At 37.8% G+C, this 15,889-nt stretch overlaps 1 protein-coding gene across 2 annotated transcripts in view; it reads left to right on the top strand.

Moving 5' to 3' along the window:
* Positions 1–8,285, top strand: part of CHRM3 (cholinergic receptor muscarinic 3) — a 633,202-nt gene extending 624,917 nt beyond the window's left edge. For both annotated transcript variants that reach the window (XM_043964242.1, XM_043964241.1), the window contains one exon: positions 4,798–8,285. In XM_043964242.1, coding sequence (XP_043820177.1) covers positions 4,817–6,574 — 1,758 coding nt within the window. In that variant the 5' untranslated portion in view covers positions 4,798–4,816 and the 3' untranslated portion in view covers positions 6,575–8,285. The remainder of the gene's footprint in view (positions 1–4,797) is intronic.
* Positions 8,286–15,889: the final 7,604 nt, after the last annotated feature.

Raw genomic sequence — 15,889 nt, 5'->3', positions numbered from 1 at the left:
CACCATCCAATCTCATGGAGTTCATTTATACTCTAGTAGGGAGATAACTATAACATATAGTAATACTCTAATATAAAAGATATACTCTTTAGTTTTAGTGGGGGGAGTTGCTATTGACAGGAGCTAGGAAGGCTTCATAAAGGAAAAAGCATTGGAATTTGTCTCTACAAGATAGATCGGAATTCATAGAAGCATAATAAGAAGAAAGACAGTCCAAGTAGAGACAACCTCCTCTCAAATGTTGTGGGTACATCTAGGCCAAACACTGCACACTAGAGAATAAAGAAGGGGGGAAAATGCTCTTTTTCACCTTATTTCTTAACCATTGTTCAGTCTTATATGTAACGCTGTCAATTCTATCAGCCTGTTTCCTTTTATTGTGAATTTACCCTATGCTGCTTCTAAGTGCATCTGAATAAGTAGTCAGAAATTCTATATTAGGGATAGGGACTGGACTCATAATTTTATTAATATACAGAACCCTTACATGAAGAAACTCCTTTAATCATTGTAGATCATTACTTTTTCTGTAATTTATAGTCTTAGAGTGTTGCTTAGATAGAACATTGAGAAGTTAAATGACTTGCCCAGGGTCACACAGAGGTAGGACTTGAACCCAAGATTTTCTGGCTTTAAGTCCAGTACTTTATCCACTCTGATACCACATTGTGAAAACCAGTCACCTAACCTTTTTGAACCTCAGTTCCCCAGGATGTAAAATAGAGAAAATAATAGTAGCTAACTCATATAATTGTTGTAAGGGGGTGTGTGTGTGCGTGTGTGTGTGCCTGCATATCACTTCACAAACCTAAAAAATATTTTATATATTAGCAAATTATTCTATATTTTAGACTGATTTTAAATATTTTTATTTAATTGATTACTTTTAGTTAGTTTCTAGCCATATCACCATTCCCTAAAGAAAAAGTTGAAATGCCTTCCCAACATTACCTTTCTGGTTGTATGTAGGAAAAGCAAGTATCATTCAAGAATTTTCAGCTTTCATATTGCTTTTGCAGGGTTTAAGTATTTGTGGGTCTGATTGTTTTCTCTCTTCAGTAAACATTCAGCATCCACATTTTGTGCTTAATAAAAATCTCTTCTGTATGATTCTCTTCACCCACTGAAATGTGTGAAGGGTCCCCAAAACAGCCCCTTTGTTCTCTACATTTCCTTTTTATATTTCTCCTTATCCTTTGTTCTCTACATTTCCTTTTTATATTTCTCCTTATTTTTTGTCCTGAAAGTATATCACCTCTGTCCTCTCTCAGCCCACAGGATGCCTTCTAGTTTTCTGCAATCTTTTACTATTTGTATTACAAGTTTCTAGAATAACTTGTGCTTTCTCCTAACTTGAATGATGTTATTGAGTCCTTGCATGTTATAGTCTCTCTCTCTTTCTCTCTCTCTCTCTCTCTCTCTCTCTCTCACACATACACACACACACACACACACACACACACACACACACACACACACACACACACTCCCTACTTCCTTACTCTCTCTGCTTTGCCTTTGAATATTCACTTTCCACTTATCTCAAGCTCCAAGGATATTACTTGCTCTTTCTCCTATGGAAGAGTCTATTAGTCTCATTTTCTTTGTATTTTGCCTAAAATAATTAATTCGTTCTTGATAAGTAGAATTATTACCAAGTTGTATCAGCATTTTGTCTTGATAGATGACTCTAAAGAAAGTCAACAAGCATTTATTAAGCACCTATGTATCTAAGCACTATTGTGTTAGTTAAGCCCTGGGAACATAGTAGTAGGCCTCCACCAGTCGCTGATGACCATGGATCAGCGCCTTGAAGAGCCACAGGCCACAGTGTGACTGTGCAGTCCGATATGGGAACCACAGCTCCTGAGTGACTTATAACCGGTAACTGCCACATCCCGTGTTGTATCTACCCCATGAGGAGTAGCTGGAGTGTCCTCTCCAGGGCGCTGGCCTGGGTGGATCAATATGGAAAACAAGCTGTTGCCCATGCAGCAGGTTTTCCCTCTCCACGACATTGGTGGATCCAAAGGAGAGGCAGAGGCAGTAGTCCCTACTTTCAAGGAGCTTAGAATCTAATGAGGGAAACCATTTGCAAAACAACTGTATATATTAAAAAAAAAGATACAGGATAAATTGGAGATACTCTCAGAAGGAAAGCACTAACATTGAGGTCCAGAAAAGGCTTCTTGCAGAAAAATTTTAGCTATGTAGATGGGGAGGGAGAGCATTCCAGGCATAGAGGACAGCCAGAGCAGAGAGATGGAGTATCTTGTGAAAGAAACATCAAGGATTCCAATCTCAGTAGATAGTAGAATACATGTAAGAAGTAAATATAAGAAGATTGGAATGGTAGGAAGTGACCAGGACCAATTTATGAAGTTTTTTTTTTTTAAAAGCTAGAGTTGCTTTTAAATTTAATTCTGGAGTGAGCCACTGGAGCTTATTAAAATGGGGTGGGGTGGGGGGCTGTGACATGGTCAGACCTTCACTGTAATAAGATCACTTTGATAACTGAATAGAGGATGAACTGGAGTAGGTAGAGACTTGATTCAGGAAAGCCAATAGCAGGCTATTGAAATGATCTAGGCAGTAACTGCTTTTCCCCCTTTTCCCCCCTTTCCCACCCCCACCCCTGCCCCAAGTCTAAAGGGTGATATCAATGTTAAGACAAAGAAGTGGGCACGTAAGAAAAACATTCTTCCTTTTTGTCTATTTTGGCATAAATTTCCAGCCCAGATTCTTTGAGAATACAGGGAAAATCTCATCTATTTATGGATCCACACGGCCGGAAAGCAAATAAAGTGAGTTGCCAAATTGAAAAGAAATTTATTAGTACACTAAGGAAGACTGCTTGGGTTGGTAGAAGCTTCAACCTACCATGGTTCAGATTTGGCATATAGCTTTTTCAAGCCTCGGCACCCAATAAGCATCATTTGAATGAACCAGTGGAATACTGTTTGTCTCTATAGGAAAACATATCTGGGCTGCCTCTAGTTATATGTTAGGTATACCATTTGTGGGTTTATGTATAGCTAAAATGTGCTGTGTACAGCAGGTTTTTATGTATTCAGCCTAAGCAGGATAGGGGCAGTCAAGGCAGGTTTTATTACTGTTTACAGCAGAAAAGGAGGTAATTCAATGAGGTTGTGTTATTGAATGTGCAGCAAATGAGGTATAATTAAAATAGCACATTGGAATAACAAGGTGTTTTGTTTTTTATCTCCTACACCAATAGAAACCTAAAGAAGGCTTCCTCCTTCATTTAATGTAAAGTCAGTTATCTAAACCTCACAGTGAAGATTTACATATTGAAAAAATAAAATAAAAATTGAATATTATATTTTAAGTGTAATGTATCAGCACGAAAACAACCATTTTTTAAATATAATTCATTTTTTAGGTGATTTTTTTTCTTGGTCAAAGGAATTCCCAGTGAGGAAATTTAGATTGATACCTGTTCTTCAACATAGAAAGTTGTCCAGGGCATTGAAAAGTTAAATCATTTGCTCAGCATCATCCAGTTAGTAGGTTTCAAAGGACAGACTTGAACCAAAGTATTGTTTGTGGTTACAAGGCCAGGCCAGCTTAATATCCACTGTAACCCATTGTTGCTCTTGTCCAGTCATCTTCAGTTGTTGTTTGACTCTTTATGACCCCCATTTGGAGTTTTCTTGGCAAGGATACTGGAGTGGTTTGCCATTTCCTTATCCAGATCATGTTATAGATGCAGAAACAGAAGCAAACAAATCTCCCACTGCATTCTGGGCCATTGCCAGTCATCCTGACCTATGTCTTGCCACTGGACTTTGATGAGTCTAGAGGAGAGAGTGGGGCTGATGACTTTGCACAGCCCTGCCTCACTTTAACCAGGTTCACTTACAAGTCAAGACATCACCTTCCTGATGTCATTGGTCCTCTTCCAGAACAAAGGATGAACAACATGAATTCCTCTTCAAAATAATGTCTTTAAATGAATAAAATAATATATATAGGATTACAAGAGAAAGCAATATACTAAAGTGAAGTTATCAATATTTCTTTTAAAAAGTTCACAGACCAAAAAAAAGGGGGGGAGCAGCTAGGTGGCACAGTGAATAAAGCCCCGATCTTGGAGTCAGGAGGACCTGAGTTCAAATCCGGCCTCAGACACTTAACACTTACTTAGCTGTGTGACTCTGGGCAAGTCACTTAACCCCAATTGCCTCACCAAAAAAAAAAAAAAAAGTTCACAGACCCCAAGTTAAGAATCTCTGCTCTATCATATTTTTAGAAGTTTAATATTAACTTGCTTTGTTTCTATTTTTCCCCCTGCATTGGATTGTAGCAGTGTAGAGGTATTTATTCTCATTCCTATGAGGCTCATCTGGCAGATACCTTGTCTATATCTCAGCTCAAGTTTTATAAACTTTTTTGGAAATGTTATTTTTAGAAAATTAATATATCAAGGACAGGGGTGATGAAAATGTCTTGGATAAGTACTGTATAACTTGGAACCACTCTACATTTTAAGAAATAATTAAAAAAAGAAGAAAAATGAAATATTATGAGTGTATTTATGCTGTAATGAAAAAAGATATCCAGACTGGGAGTTGGTAGTCCTGGTGTTCTGGACTTGAACACATAGCCAACTAGCTGTGTGACCTCAAATAAATTATAAGATTTTGAGTGACCCATCTTCTTTATCTGCAAAATGAAGAGGTTGAAATAGATGGTTTCCCAGGTCCTTGCCAGTGGTAACAGTCTATGTTCTTTCCCTGATTTCTTTTCTTCTCTCTCTCTCTCTCTCTTTCCTAGACTATGCCAGAGAGCCACGATGACCCTGCACAGTAACAATACAACCTCTTCCTCATTTGTTAACATCAGCACTTCCTGGAACCAAGGCACCTCAGGCCCAGGTCTTCCTCCTCACTACGGCAGCTACAATGTTTCTCAAGCCTCTGAGACTTTTTCCAACAATTCTACAAATGATGACCCTCTTGGTGGTCACACCATCTGGCAAGTGGTCATCATTGCCTTGTTGACTGGCATCCTAGCCTTGGTGACCATCATTGGCAACATCCTGGTAATCGTGTCATTTAAAGTTAACAAGCAGCTAAAGACTGTCAACAACTACTTCCTCTTGAGCCTGGCTTGTGCTGATCTGATCATTGGTGTTATTTCAATGAACCTTTTTACCACATACATCATCATGAACCGATGGGCTTTGGGGAACTTAGCTTGTGACCTCTGGCTCTCTATTGATTATGTGGCCAGCAATGCTTCAGTCATGAACCTTCTGGTCATCAGCTTTGACAGGTACTTTTCCATCACCAGGCCACTCACATACCGAGCTAAACGAACAACCAAAAGGGCTGGTATGATGATTGGCCTTGCTTGGATCATCTCCTTTATCCTTTGGGCTCCTGCCATTTTGTTCTGGCAATACTTTGTTGGGAAACGAACTGTTCCCCCAGGGGAGTGTTCTATCCAGTTCCTCACTGAACCCACCATTACCTTTGGCACTGCCATAGCTGCCTTTTATATGCCTGTGACAATTATGACTATTTTATACTGGAGGATCTACAAGGAGACTGAGAAACGTACCAAAGAGCTTGCAGGACTGCAGGCCTCAGGGAGAGAGGCAGAGGCTGCCCACTTTGTTAATCCAACAGGCAGCTCCAGGAGCTGCAGCAGCTATGAACTACAGCAGCAAACCATCAAACGCTCAACCAGGAGGAAGTATGGCCGCTGCCATTTCTGGTTCACTACAAAGAACTGGAAACCCAGTGCTGAGCAGATGGACCAAGACCATAGTAGCAGCGACAGCTGGAACAACAACGATGCTGCTGCCTCTCTTGAAAACTCTGCCTCATCTGATGAGGAAGACATTGGCTCAGAGACAAGAGCCATTTACTCCATTGTGCTCAAGCTCCCAGGTCACAGCACCATCCTGAACTCGACCAAATTACCCTCCTCAGAGGACCTGCAAGGATCAGAGGAGGAGCTGCGCAAAGCTGATTTGGAGAAGAAAACGAACAAGCTCCAAGCCCAGAAGAGCATGGAGGATGGAGGCAGCTTTCGGAAGAGCTTTGCCAAGCTTCCCATTCAATTAGAGTCAGCTGTGGAGACGACCAAGCCACCGGAGGCCATTTCTTCTGTTGCTAAAACAACAGCAGCTCTTCCTCTTTCCTTCAAGGAAGCCACGCTGGCCAAAAGGTTTGCTCTAAAGACCAGAAGCCAGATCACTAAACGGAAAAGGATGTCCCTCATCAAGGAGAAGAAAGCAGCACAGACCCTCAGTGCAATTTTACTTGCCTTCATCATCACCTGGACTCCGTATAACATCATGGTCCTGGTGAACACCTTTTGCAATAGCTGCATCCCTAAAACCTATTGGAACCTGGGGTACTGGCTTTGTTACATCAACAGCACCGTGAACCCCATGTGCTATGCACTGTGTAACAAAACTTTCAGAACCACATTCAAGATGTTGCTGCTGTGTCAGTGTGATAAAAGGAAGAGACGCAAACAACAGTATCAGCAAAGGCAGTCAGTTATTTTTCACAAGAGGGTACCACAGGAGGCTTCATAAAATGAAATAAAAATTTTAAAACAACAGCAAGCGACCAAACACACATGCACTTAGACCCCATAGACCTTGAGAAAGGAAGAAGGGGAAGATTTTTTTTCCTGGTATTAATATTAGACATTTCAATGTCCAGATTTGAAAGCCACTGCCTGGCTGATGTATCCTTTTAATAAACCTATTTTAATATAAAAAGTCAAATGCACATTAAGCGAAAGAAAAACATACTACTGAATGGTAAAACATTAACTCGGAAGTTGTTACTTTATCACTTTGAATGGTTTTCCTAAAAAGGGAGGAAAACAAAGCTATATAGTAATTATAAACCCATCATTGACCTGCCCAGGTCTATTGACTCATATCAGCTCTGGGATCTCAGGTAAGCGTATCTAGCTGGCCTACTTTCCAACTTCTTTCTAAGGATCCTGCAAGTACCGATCCAGGCTCTTGGACAGAGGAGGCCAGCAAAAAGATGGTCTTGAAGAGTTTTAACATGTTACAAGGTGGCATCTTGTCCCAATAGAGCTTCCTGTCTTCTCTTTAGTGTATCCTTGTTAAACCCTACCTACCTGTGGACTTGATCCTCCATCCTTACGGAGTACTGTTTTGTGCAGCTAAAGTTTCGTGTATATGAAAATAAATACATATATATATATATATATGTGTATATATATATATGTGTGTGTGTGTGTGTGTGTGTGTGTGTATATGTGGGTACAGAGCATACACACACACATGTATACAATATACTGAGAAACAAAAAAACTGGCAAATTACTCCTGCAATACATGATTTCAGTATTTTGGCAACTAAAGTTCTCTGGAAACCTAATACAACACAAATGTACAACACGATCCAGATGAAACAGGCCTCATTTAATGCTGTTAAATCAAGGCTGTTTTCAGGGGCCACTCAGAGAACAGTAGAATCCTATCCAAAGTACACCCAAATGAGGCCAGCACTGTTCAGCTGTGCCTATTAGATGCCCTCATGTTCAGTCTGAGAAACTAAGCAACGTCAGCAGATCTGTGGAGATTAGTGGTCTCCAGACCATCTGAATCCAGATGAGCCAGGAAAATCAACCTCTTCTGGGCTCTCGAACCCCACACTGAGGACTGGCTAGCCAGCTGCATTGGTTTAAAGCTTTCTTTACCTGTGCTAAGGCCCAGGCCCCTTGGATCTCAAAGAATGAATTGCAACACAGTGTTTTTGAATTCTCCACAGCCTCAAATGTGAGCTTGCGGCTAAACAAAATTTCTGTGATAAGCTTGAAACTCAACATTAGTGACATGGCTGTCTGGGTCTCTTCAATTGCAATATATCTGGTAATAATAAAAGGAAGAGTTTTTTTTTTAAAAAAAGAAGAAGAAGAAAAAAAGAATGAAAAAAATGAAATTGTTTTGGTTTTGTTACCTGGCATTTTCTGATGAAAATTTACTAAATAAATCAAAGGGCTTAAATCTGTGTCACTTAGACATTGCCAGTGTTTCCTGGGCTTGAGCATGTGATCAGAACCCAAATAATGGGTGTGCTCTATAAAAGTTAGGTGTCCTCTGAGGAAAGACTATATTTGAAAAGTATTGCTTCTAATCTGATTTATTTACATTTTGAAAAATAATTTTGTATTTTCATTTGACCAAAATTATATAAGTTTTGTTTTGGGGTGGTTTTTTGTTTGTTAATTGTTGTTGTTCAATTTCCTTCCTTCCTTCCTTCCTTCCTTCCTTCCTTCCTTCCTTCCTTCCTTCCTTCCTTCCTTCCTTCCTTCCTTCCTTCCTTCCTTCCTTCCTTCCTTCCTTCCTCTCTCTCTCTCTCTCTCTTTCTTTTTCCTTCTCTTTCTTTCCCCTTTCCTTTCTTTTTTTCCTTTCTTTCCTTTTTTCTTTTCCTCCCTCTCCCTTGCTCCTTCCCCCCCTACCCCTCCCTCCCTCCCTCTCTCCCTCTCTCCCTCTCCCTCTCTCTCTCTCATTTTTGGCTGAGGGTGGGGGTGGGTACTGTGGGTGGGGGGAGGGGGCAAGAAAACCTTACCTTTGTTTGGGGCATCAGTGTTGTGAACACAGAGCTGGTGTAAAAGCTGCTTTTGTATTCAGTGTGAGATGGTATTTACAGATGATTTTGACCACAGTGGAAGTATATTAAATGGTGTCTGTGTATTTGAGCTATTTAATTTGTGTTATGTTTATATGAAGAAATATTTATACATACTTCACCAAATGTTTATTTAATGTTGATAAATATTGCTCTTCAGTCTTCAGCTGTGGTGTCCTTTTAAAGTGATTCCTAAAGGTCCACTTTAACAATGGATACAGTATATCTAGCTTTCATGTTGCTAAGAAAAAAGTCATCTTGTTGGCATTAGTGAATATTTAACTCTTTGTCTGTTAATTAAAAAAACCACAGTAATTATAACATAATGCAGTTAAGCCACGATTTTGTTGAACCTGATGAGAACAAAACAAGAGAAACCAATATAATTAACAGCTACTGTGTTGACCTTGTTCAACCAAAGAATAAGGAAAATATGAAGTTTTCTAAGTTGAGTAGAAAATGACAGGTCCCTATACTCTAAAGCCAAGTGGCAACCATTTCTCATCCCAGTTCTACCACTAATTGGTTGACCTTGACCAGTGGTGGCCTTGATTTTCCTCATTTGTAAAATGAGGGTGTTGGACTAGATTATCTCTAAGGTCCCTTCCTGCTCTAAAAGACTGTGATTTATGGTTCAGTAGAAACATTTTTTAAAAAATATTTTCACTCAAGTTAAACTGGCAAAAAAAGTATTTAAAAGGTTAATGTCTCCCATTACAACAAGTGATTGCTACCCAACATTTTTAGGAATTGAAACACCCTTTCCTTGTTCTGGTTTACCACACAACCATCTTCCTAAAACTGTTACTTGGTGTGCTTTATTTATTTATTTATTTTAGATTAGAGAAAATTAAACTTTCAGAATTGGAGACACTCTGGGTATTGAAAAACCAGGGTTGATAATCACTATTCTCTGTAGAGAGAATCTTCTCTTGATTCATGCTTTTATAATGATCCTAATAAGCTCAGAGATAAGAAAAAAAATTGAAATGGGATTCTAGCCGTTCATTATTATTCATTTTTGCTACAGATTTTTTTTTTAAACTACCAACTCTTAAAAGCTACTTTTAAAAATTACCTATTGACTTTGTTTACAGGATAGGGACAGCAAACCTTGGATCGTTTTCAGAGAAGAAAAAACACAAAACCAAAAAAAAAAAAAGTGAGATTTTAGTGTAAAAAAAGGTTTAAAATATAAGATATAGCAAGTGTTTATAAAAGTCACTTCATAATATTACGCATTCACATCGTAATAGGTTCACTACAAATAAACTAGCTATTCAGTATATCAATAATAAATGTCCTTTTGCTCAAATTGGGAATTAAATGATTTTATTGTGTGCAAGTCATGTACATGTAGTGTGCTCTGTGATAATCTATTCTACTGGGAAAGAGCAGAAAAAAAACAAAAAGATAAATTACATACTATCACATCCTGTCTCATCCTATCATATGCTAACTAACTCTGTCATATACTATCTCACACTGTCCTATCCACATATACTCAGGCCCATACATTCTGCTTTCTTTTTTTCTTCTCACGATCTCTCCTTTGGTCACCATTCAAGTCTCCCTTGTTTATATTCTCCTTTCCTTTATCTTCTCCTTTGCCCATCAAATCTAGTCTTCCTTTCCCAAATATGTTCTAGTTCTATCCACCCCATCTTCTGATGGCTCCAGAGTCTGGCAAAATGTGAACTAACAAATACATCCCTAAATGCTAAGAAGCTGGCTGCCTTTAGTCCAAAGGGTACAAAGAAAGCATAATGAGATTCCTTTGCAAATTCTTTCAGTGCTTCCAGATGGACTAGTCTCAATGAGTTGGAGATAAGGGAAGCATATCCAGAGGGAAGTTTCTCTACTTTTTATTAAATATAATTATGGGCATGTTCATTACTTCATTTAAAATATTGATTTGGTAGTGATAATATGCATAGCTCTGTGCTGTGCTGCTACAGAAATCAGGAGTCATTTAGATAGCAAAGAAATTAAGACTGAAAAAGCCGAGTTCATTCATCTAATGAACCTTTCAGGAATAGTGTCTGGCTAGGCAGCGAAGAACACATACTAATAGGGAAGGAAAATCCATAATAATTTATAATATGGAAAATCCAAAAGTCATACTGTTTACAATAACTTCAGCTTTCTTTTCAAGCAAATCCTTTAGCGAACCTACCAACCAGGTACAAATCTAGCAGTTTGAGATTCCCTTTTCTCCCTGTCAAAGCTAAACTAAAATATTTTCTTACATGAAGTAAGAGAAGTGGTAGACCCAAATAGTCTACAAACTGCATAGATAAATGTACCTGGATAATCTAGCGTTCCTTGTATGTATGTTAGGATTGTTGGCTTGGCTCAAATTATCATCGCATATAATTTTGGTTAGTTTACAAAATTGAGGAAGATTCTAACTTTAGCCTGTGATCCAAACATTGAAGGAAAAACTCTCATAATCATCACACCATGATATATAATGTTAGTTCCAGACTACTAAGTAGATTTGTAAAAAACAACACGCAAAAAAACTTTGTGGAAACCTGTTTTTGCCTATTCTTAGAGACATATGGTGCCAACATTTTTTAGCAGTCATTTTTTTTCTTACATATTGAAAGCTTCATTAAGTTTGGGGCAGGCTTGAGGGAAATCTTATGGAAATTAGAAATAAAAATGTGCAATTTAGTGGTAGCACAAGTCACAAATGGGCTTCCAAGATGGTGAAACCAGAGCATTATTTCATTGGGCAGGAAGCTTAGATAGATAAATATAAAGACAATTAGGATATTTGCATCCTTCTCCATAGGGGTGTACAAATATGAATTAACCACTGTCCACATGAGTTGAGTGTATTATTTGCTTTGTAAGCAAAGAAGATGTATCATAGCTGTATTTAAAATATTGTCCGAGCCTTAGAGAAAGGTGCCAAATTTTACCTTTTTACTACTTACTGACCAGGCATTTCTTCCAGAGACATGTGGGGGGTTTTCAAATATCATTTTCATCTTTTTTTTTTTCTCCTGAAAACAAGTCAATGGTATGTATGATAAAATTATGCCTGCAATTTTGTGGTAAATATTACTTCCTTGACTAAGTTTAACAGCATAAATAGCTAAATAAATAAAATCCACTACTAAATAAAGATTGTGTCCTTTCATTTTCATCCAAAGTTTAAGACATAACTGTAAGCTTTTCTTTTTATATGTAGGCAGATTGCATTGCAGATTTGAATGAGAATGGGAATATATTTGAAAGAATGATAATGATAATGCTTTATGAAATATGGTACCATATCTATTGAATTGTGTTGTTTCTACAGAAAATATGGTTTTCTCCAACATTTGGAAGGACAGAACCTATCATGTTTATTCATAAGTATGGGTGCTGTAGTGACAGTTAAACCATATGCAAACCACTATATATCTGAGTCTGGATATAAAAGCATATGGATATGGTTCTTGTCTGGAAGAGTGTATTAAAACAAATCCAATAATTTCTAGATACCAATGCATAGTTCAAAGAATACTGACCTTTGAGTCATAGGGCTTAATTTAAATTCCACCTCTAATACTTACTACTTGTGTGACCTTGTGTGAATCACTTAAATTCCCATAGTCCCAATTTACTCATTTGTAAAATGAGGAAGTTGGGCCAGAAGGCTTCTTAAGTCCATTTCATCTCTAGATCTCTGTGGTTATTACCTAACAGAATGAGCATAATCTATTCATGCCTACCCATTTTGTACAACTCTAATCCATATCCTTTCATAAATTTGCCATATTGGGTATGCCCTAAATAATTGGGACCTATCTTATACCCTCTTGATATTGTATGGATACCAGTGATACACAGAGGCTGTTCATACCTTGTGCTTGCTATGTGACCAACCCATCATTTTTCTGGTCAAAAATTTCTATAATGGCATATTTCATACTGCTTCTCCATAGAATTCCTATTTTCTGTGTACTGCAGCCTTTCCACAATCACCATGGGCCTCTTTACTTCCCTTTCTTTTTCTTTTTTTGCAGGGTAATGGGGGGTAAATGACTTGCCCAGGATCACACAGCTAGTAAGTGTCACGTGTCTGAGGCCGAATTTGAACTCAGGTCCTCCTGACTCCAGGGCTGGTTCTCTATCTACTGAACCACCTAGCTGCCCCCTCTACTTCCCTTTAATGCTTAACCTCAGTGCAGTCACAGAATATCAACTGAAAGAATATTGGTGTTAAAAAAAATGTGGTCTTTTTTCATAGTGAATCTTTTATGCTTTATAAGAATAGTGCACGTTCCAAAAAGTCAATTTGGCCTATTCTCCCATTGAATTCTGAACCCACTAATTCTACATTTATGAAGACATATGTGCTTTAAAATGGGGATGCCCTTTTTAAGAAATGAAGAAACAATTTAAATTTATTATTTTGGGGCAGCTAGGTGGTGCAGTAGATAGAGCATCGTCCCTGGATTCAAGAGGACCTGGGTTCAAATCTGGCCTCAGACCCTTGACACTTACCAGCTGTGTGACCCTGGGCAAGTCACTTAACCCCAATTGCCTCACCAAAAAAAAAAGGTATTATTTTGGGGGCAGGTAGGTGGCCCAGTGGATAGAGCACTGGCCCTGGATTCAAGAGGACCTGACTTCAAATCCGACCTTAGACACTTGACACTTACTAGCTGTGTGACCCTGGGCAAGTCACTTAACCCTCATTGCCCCACCAAAAAAAAAAGTATTATTTTCTGTTTTCCACTTTATCCATCAGAAAATATTTTCCTTTCAAAGAAAAACATTTCATAGTACTATGTAGCAAAAGTTATACAGTTCCCAGTGTCTTCTCAGCAAGGTGTGTGTCTCTCAGCAAGAAGCCAGAGTACTTGCCGAGCTTCATGAGAGGTGTCCTAGTTCAGCCCCAGTTCTCTGAAAGGCAGTTGGAAATGCAAGACCAGGAGTTTAGCAGAGAGATTAGGAAAGGATAGGCTAATCTAAGAATTGTGGTTAAAATTGTCAGTGTGGGGGGAAAAAACAGAAGCAGAGCTAGAAATTATCCCATTATAGCAGTTGAGATGTGCTGGGATGTTGCAACAACAGGATTTATTATTTTAAAAATTATAATTTTACCTACCATGGTTAGAAAGATCTGCTATGAAAAGGAAAAGGAGGGACATGACTGGAACAGCATAAAAACTATTCCCGCAGGCCTAAGTCCAAGGGTACTGAATTACCTAGCACAGGATAAAACATCCTTATTTCTGTTTGATTTCAGGTAAAAGTCATAGTTAACTTTTTTGGAACCATCCATCATGTAGCAAAGTTCCACATTTTTCATTGGGTATCCTATCCAGACCCAGAATTGAGCAAGTGAGAAATTCCTTTTTCAAAAAGAAAATAACACAATGGGGTAATTAAGTCAAGAGGATTCTATTTATGCATATACAAGACTGTCTCCTTGATTTTCCCAGGCCCAGACATGCATCTATAGCAGTTCTCATATTACACTGCCTTTGGGCAGCTTGTGATCTTTCCCTCGAATTGTGTGTTACTAACTTAATGATCATTCAGACAATTACTAGACACTAACTGTGTGACCCTAGGCAAGTCACTTAGCCCTGATTGTCTCAGTTTCCTCATCTGTGAAATAAGCTACAGAAGGAAATAGCGAACCACTCTTGTATCTCTGCAAAGAAAACCCCAAATGAGGTCACTAAGAGTCAGATACAACTGAAAATTACTGAACAACAAACAACAAGAAGGCAAAAATAAACCTTTAAGACTGGAATCTGTTGAATCCAAGTTGGCTCAAAATGTAACATCAATATATACTGTTCCAGGTATAGTTTCATAATTTTTATAATAATAAATTACCATATAAATTACTTCTATACTATAATCAAACTTATCCTCCCCTCCTAACTTTGGTGGGGATCTGTGATGAAAGATGGGATCACATTTTCTCAGTACAGCAATTCATTATTTTAGAATTTCCCAACATTTAGCAAATTCTTTCACAGGGCTGATAAGATTTTTTTAACCTTACCCACAGGAGATCACACAGAACCTAGTAAGTCCCACAAATTAAGTAATTATGATTCTTCCCTTTTACAATATACCCAACTAAATACTTCAGCCTCTAAAAGCTAAATGAATAATTTCACAGCATCCTCATCAAAAGGGTAAGATTTTCCTATTATACAATTACATCATTCTTTTAACAGAATTTCTTATACAATGTTTCTCAAAGTTCATAATACATGAAAATTTAGAAACAACAATTAAATAATATCATGAATTTAAAACATGAAACAAGATATTGCCAGTCAAATGACACAAATTCAGTTGAATGGAAAATCACTTCATTCACTTTTGACATATTATACCAATTGAATTCAATACCAATAAAGATAAATTTTGATTCAGTTATACCTTTAACAAAACTTACTTTTGCAGTTTCCAAACATATTGCCTTAATGCCAAATATTGTATCTTTTCCATTTAGGCCTGATTTACTTATAAAAGGGTCAAATATCACAATTATCTCAACAGGAGAATGTGTATCACTTAACATGAGACAAGAATAAATTCAATCACATATGGATTTATATGTACAAATGGTATCATACATAACATAATCTCATCAGATGGTGTCCTGAGAAAGTTGTTTGAGATGAGACTTCTAAGCCTTAAATGGACAATTTACTTTTTTTTTTTTTTACTGTTTACTTTATCTCTGTGGACCTTTTATCTGTAAGGTTTAACAGAGAGGACTTCCCCCTTTGATTTTGTCAAGATGACTGATCTCTTTCCCTTTTCCCCCTTAAATTGTTACCCATCATAAATCCCATTGTTAAGAACCCTTGATGAAGTGTTTGTAATATCAATTAATGATTCATTTAGGAGACTTCATCTCTCAAATAGAATCAAATGGGGGAATGTGAGAAATGAATGTTTCTCTCTTGTATTTAAAAACTAATTATTGAATCAGGACCAAGGTTTTTCCCCTTTTCTACTTCTTCATCAACCAATGTGGGAAACCTCACAAAGATTTACCCAGGCCAACTTCTAGTTAGATAGTAACATAAATTCTAAGTTTGGAATAATGGGTGTATTCCTGCTCATTGTGTTTGCTCATACAGACCTGGGGAAGTGTTGGTTCTCCCTTTTGTCAAGACAGGTGATATGGAAATTGGTGTCTTTTTGATCAAGATTTGGGTGACCCAAGTCATGTACTCCAAGACCCTTGTTTTAATATAG

This window comes from Dromiciops gliroides, chromosome 4 (assembly GCF_019393635.1).
Source record: "Dromiciops gliroides isolate mDroGli1 chromosome 4, mDroGli1.pri, whole genome shotgun sequence".
Lineage (NCBI taxonomy): Eukaryota > Metazoa > Chordata > Mammalia > Microbiotheria > Microbiotheriidae > Dromiciops > Dromiciops gliroides.
The sequence above is the reverse complement of the archived record's forward strand: the minus strand, read 5'-3'. Positions and strand labels throughout refer to the sequence as shown.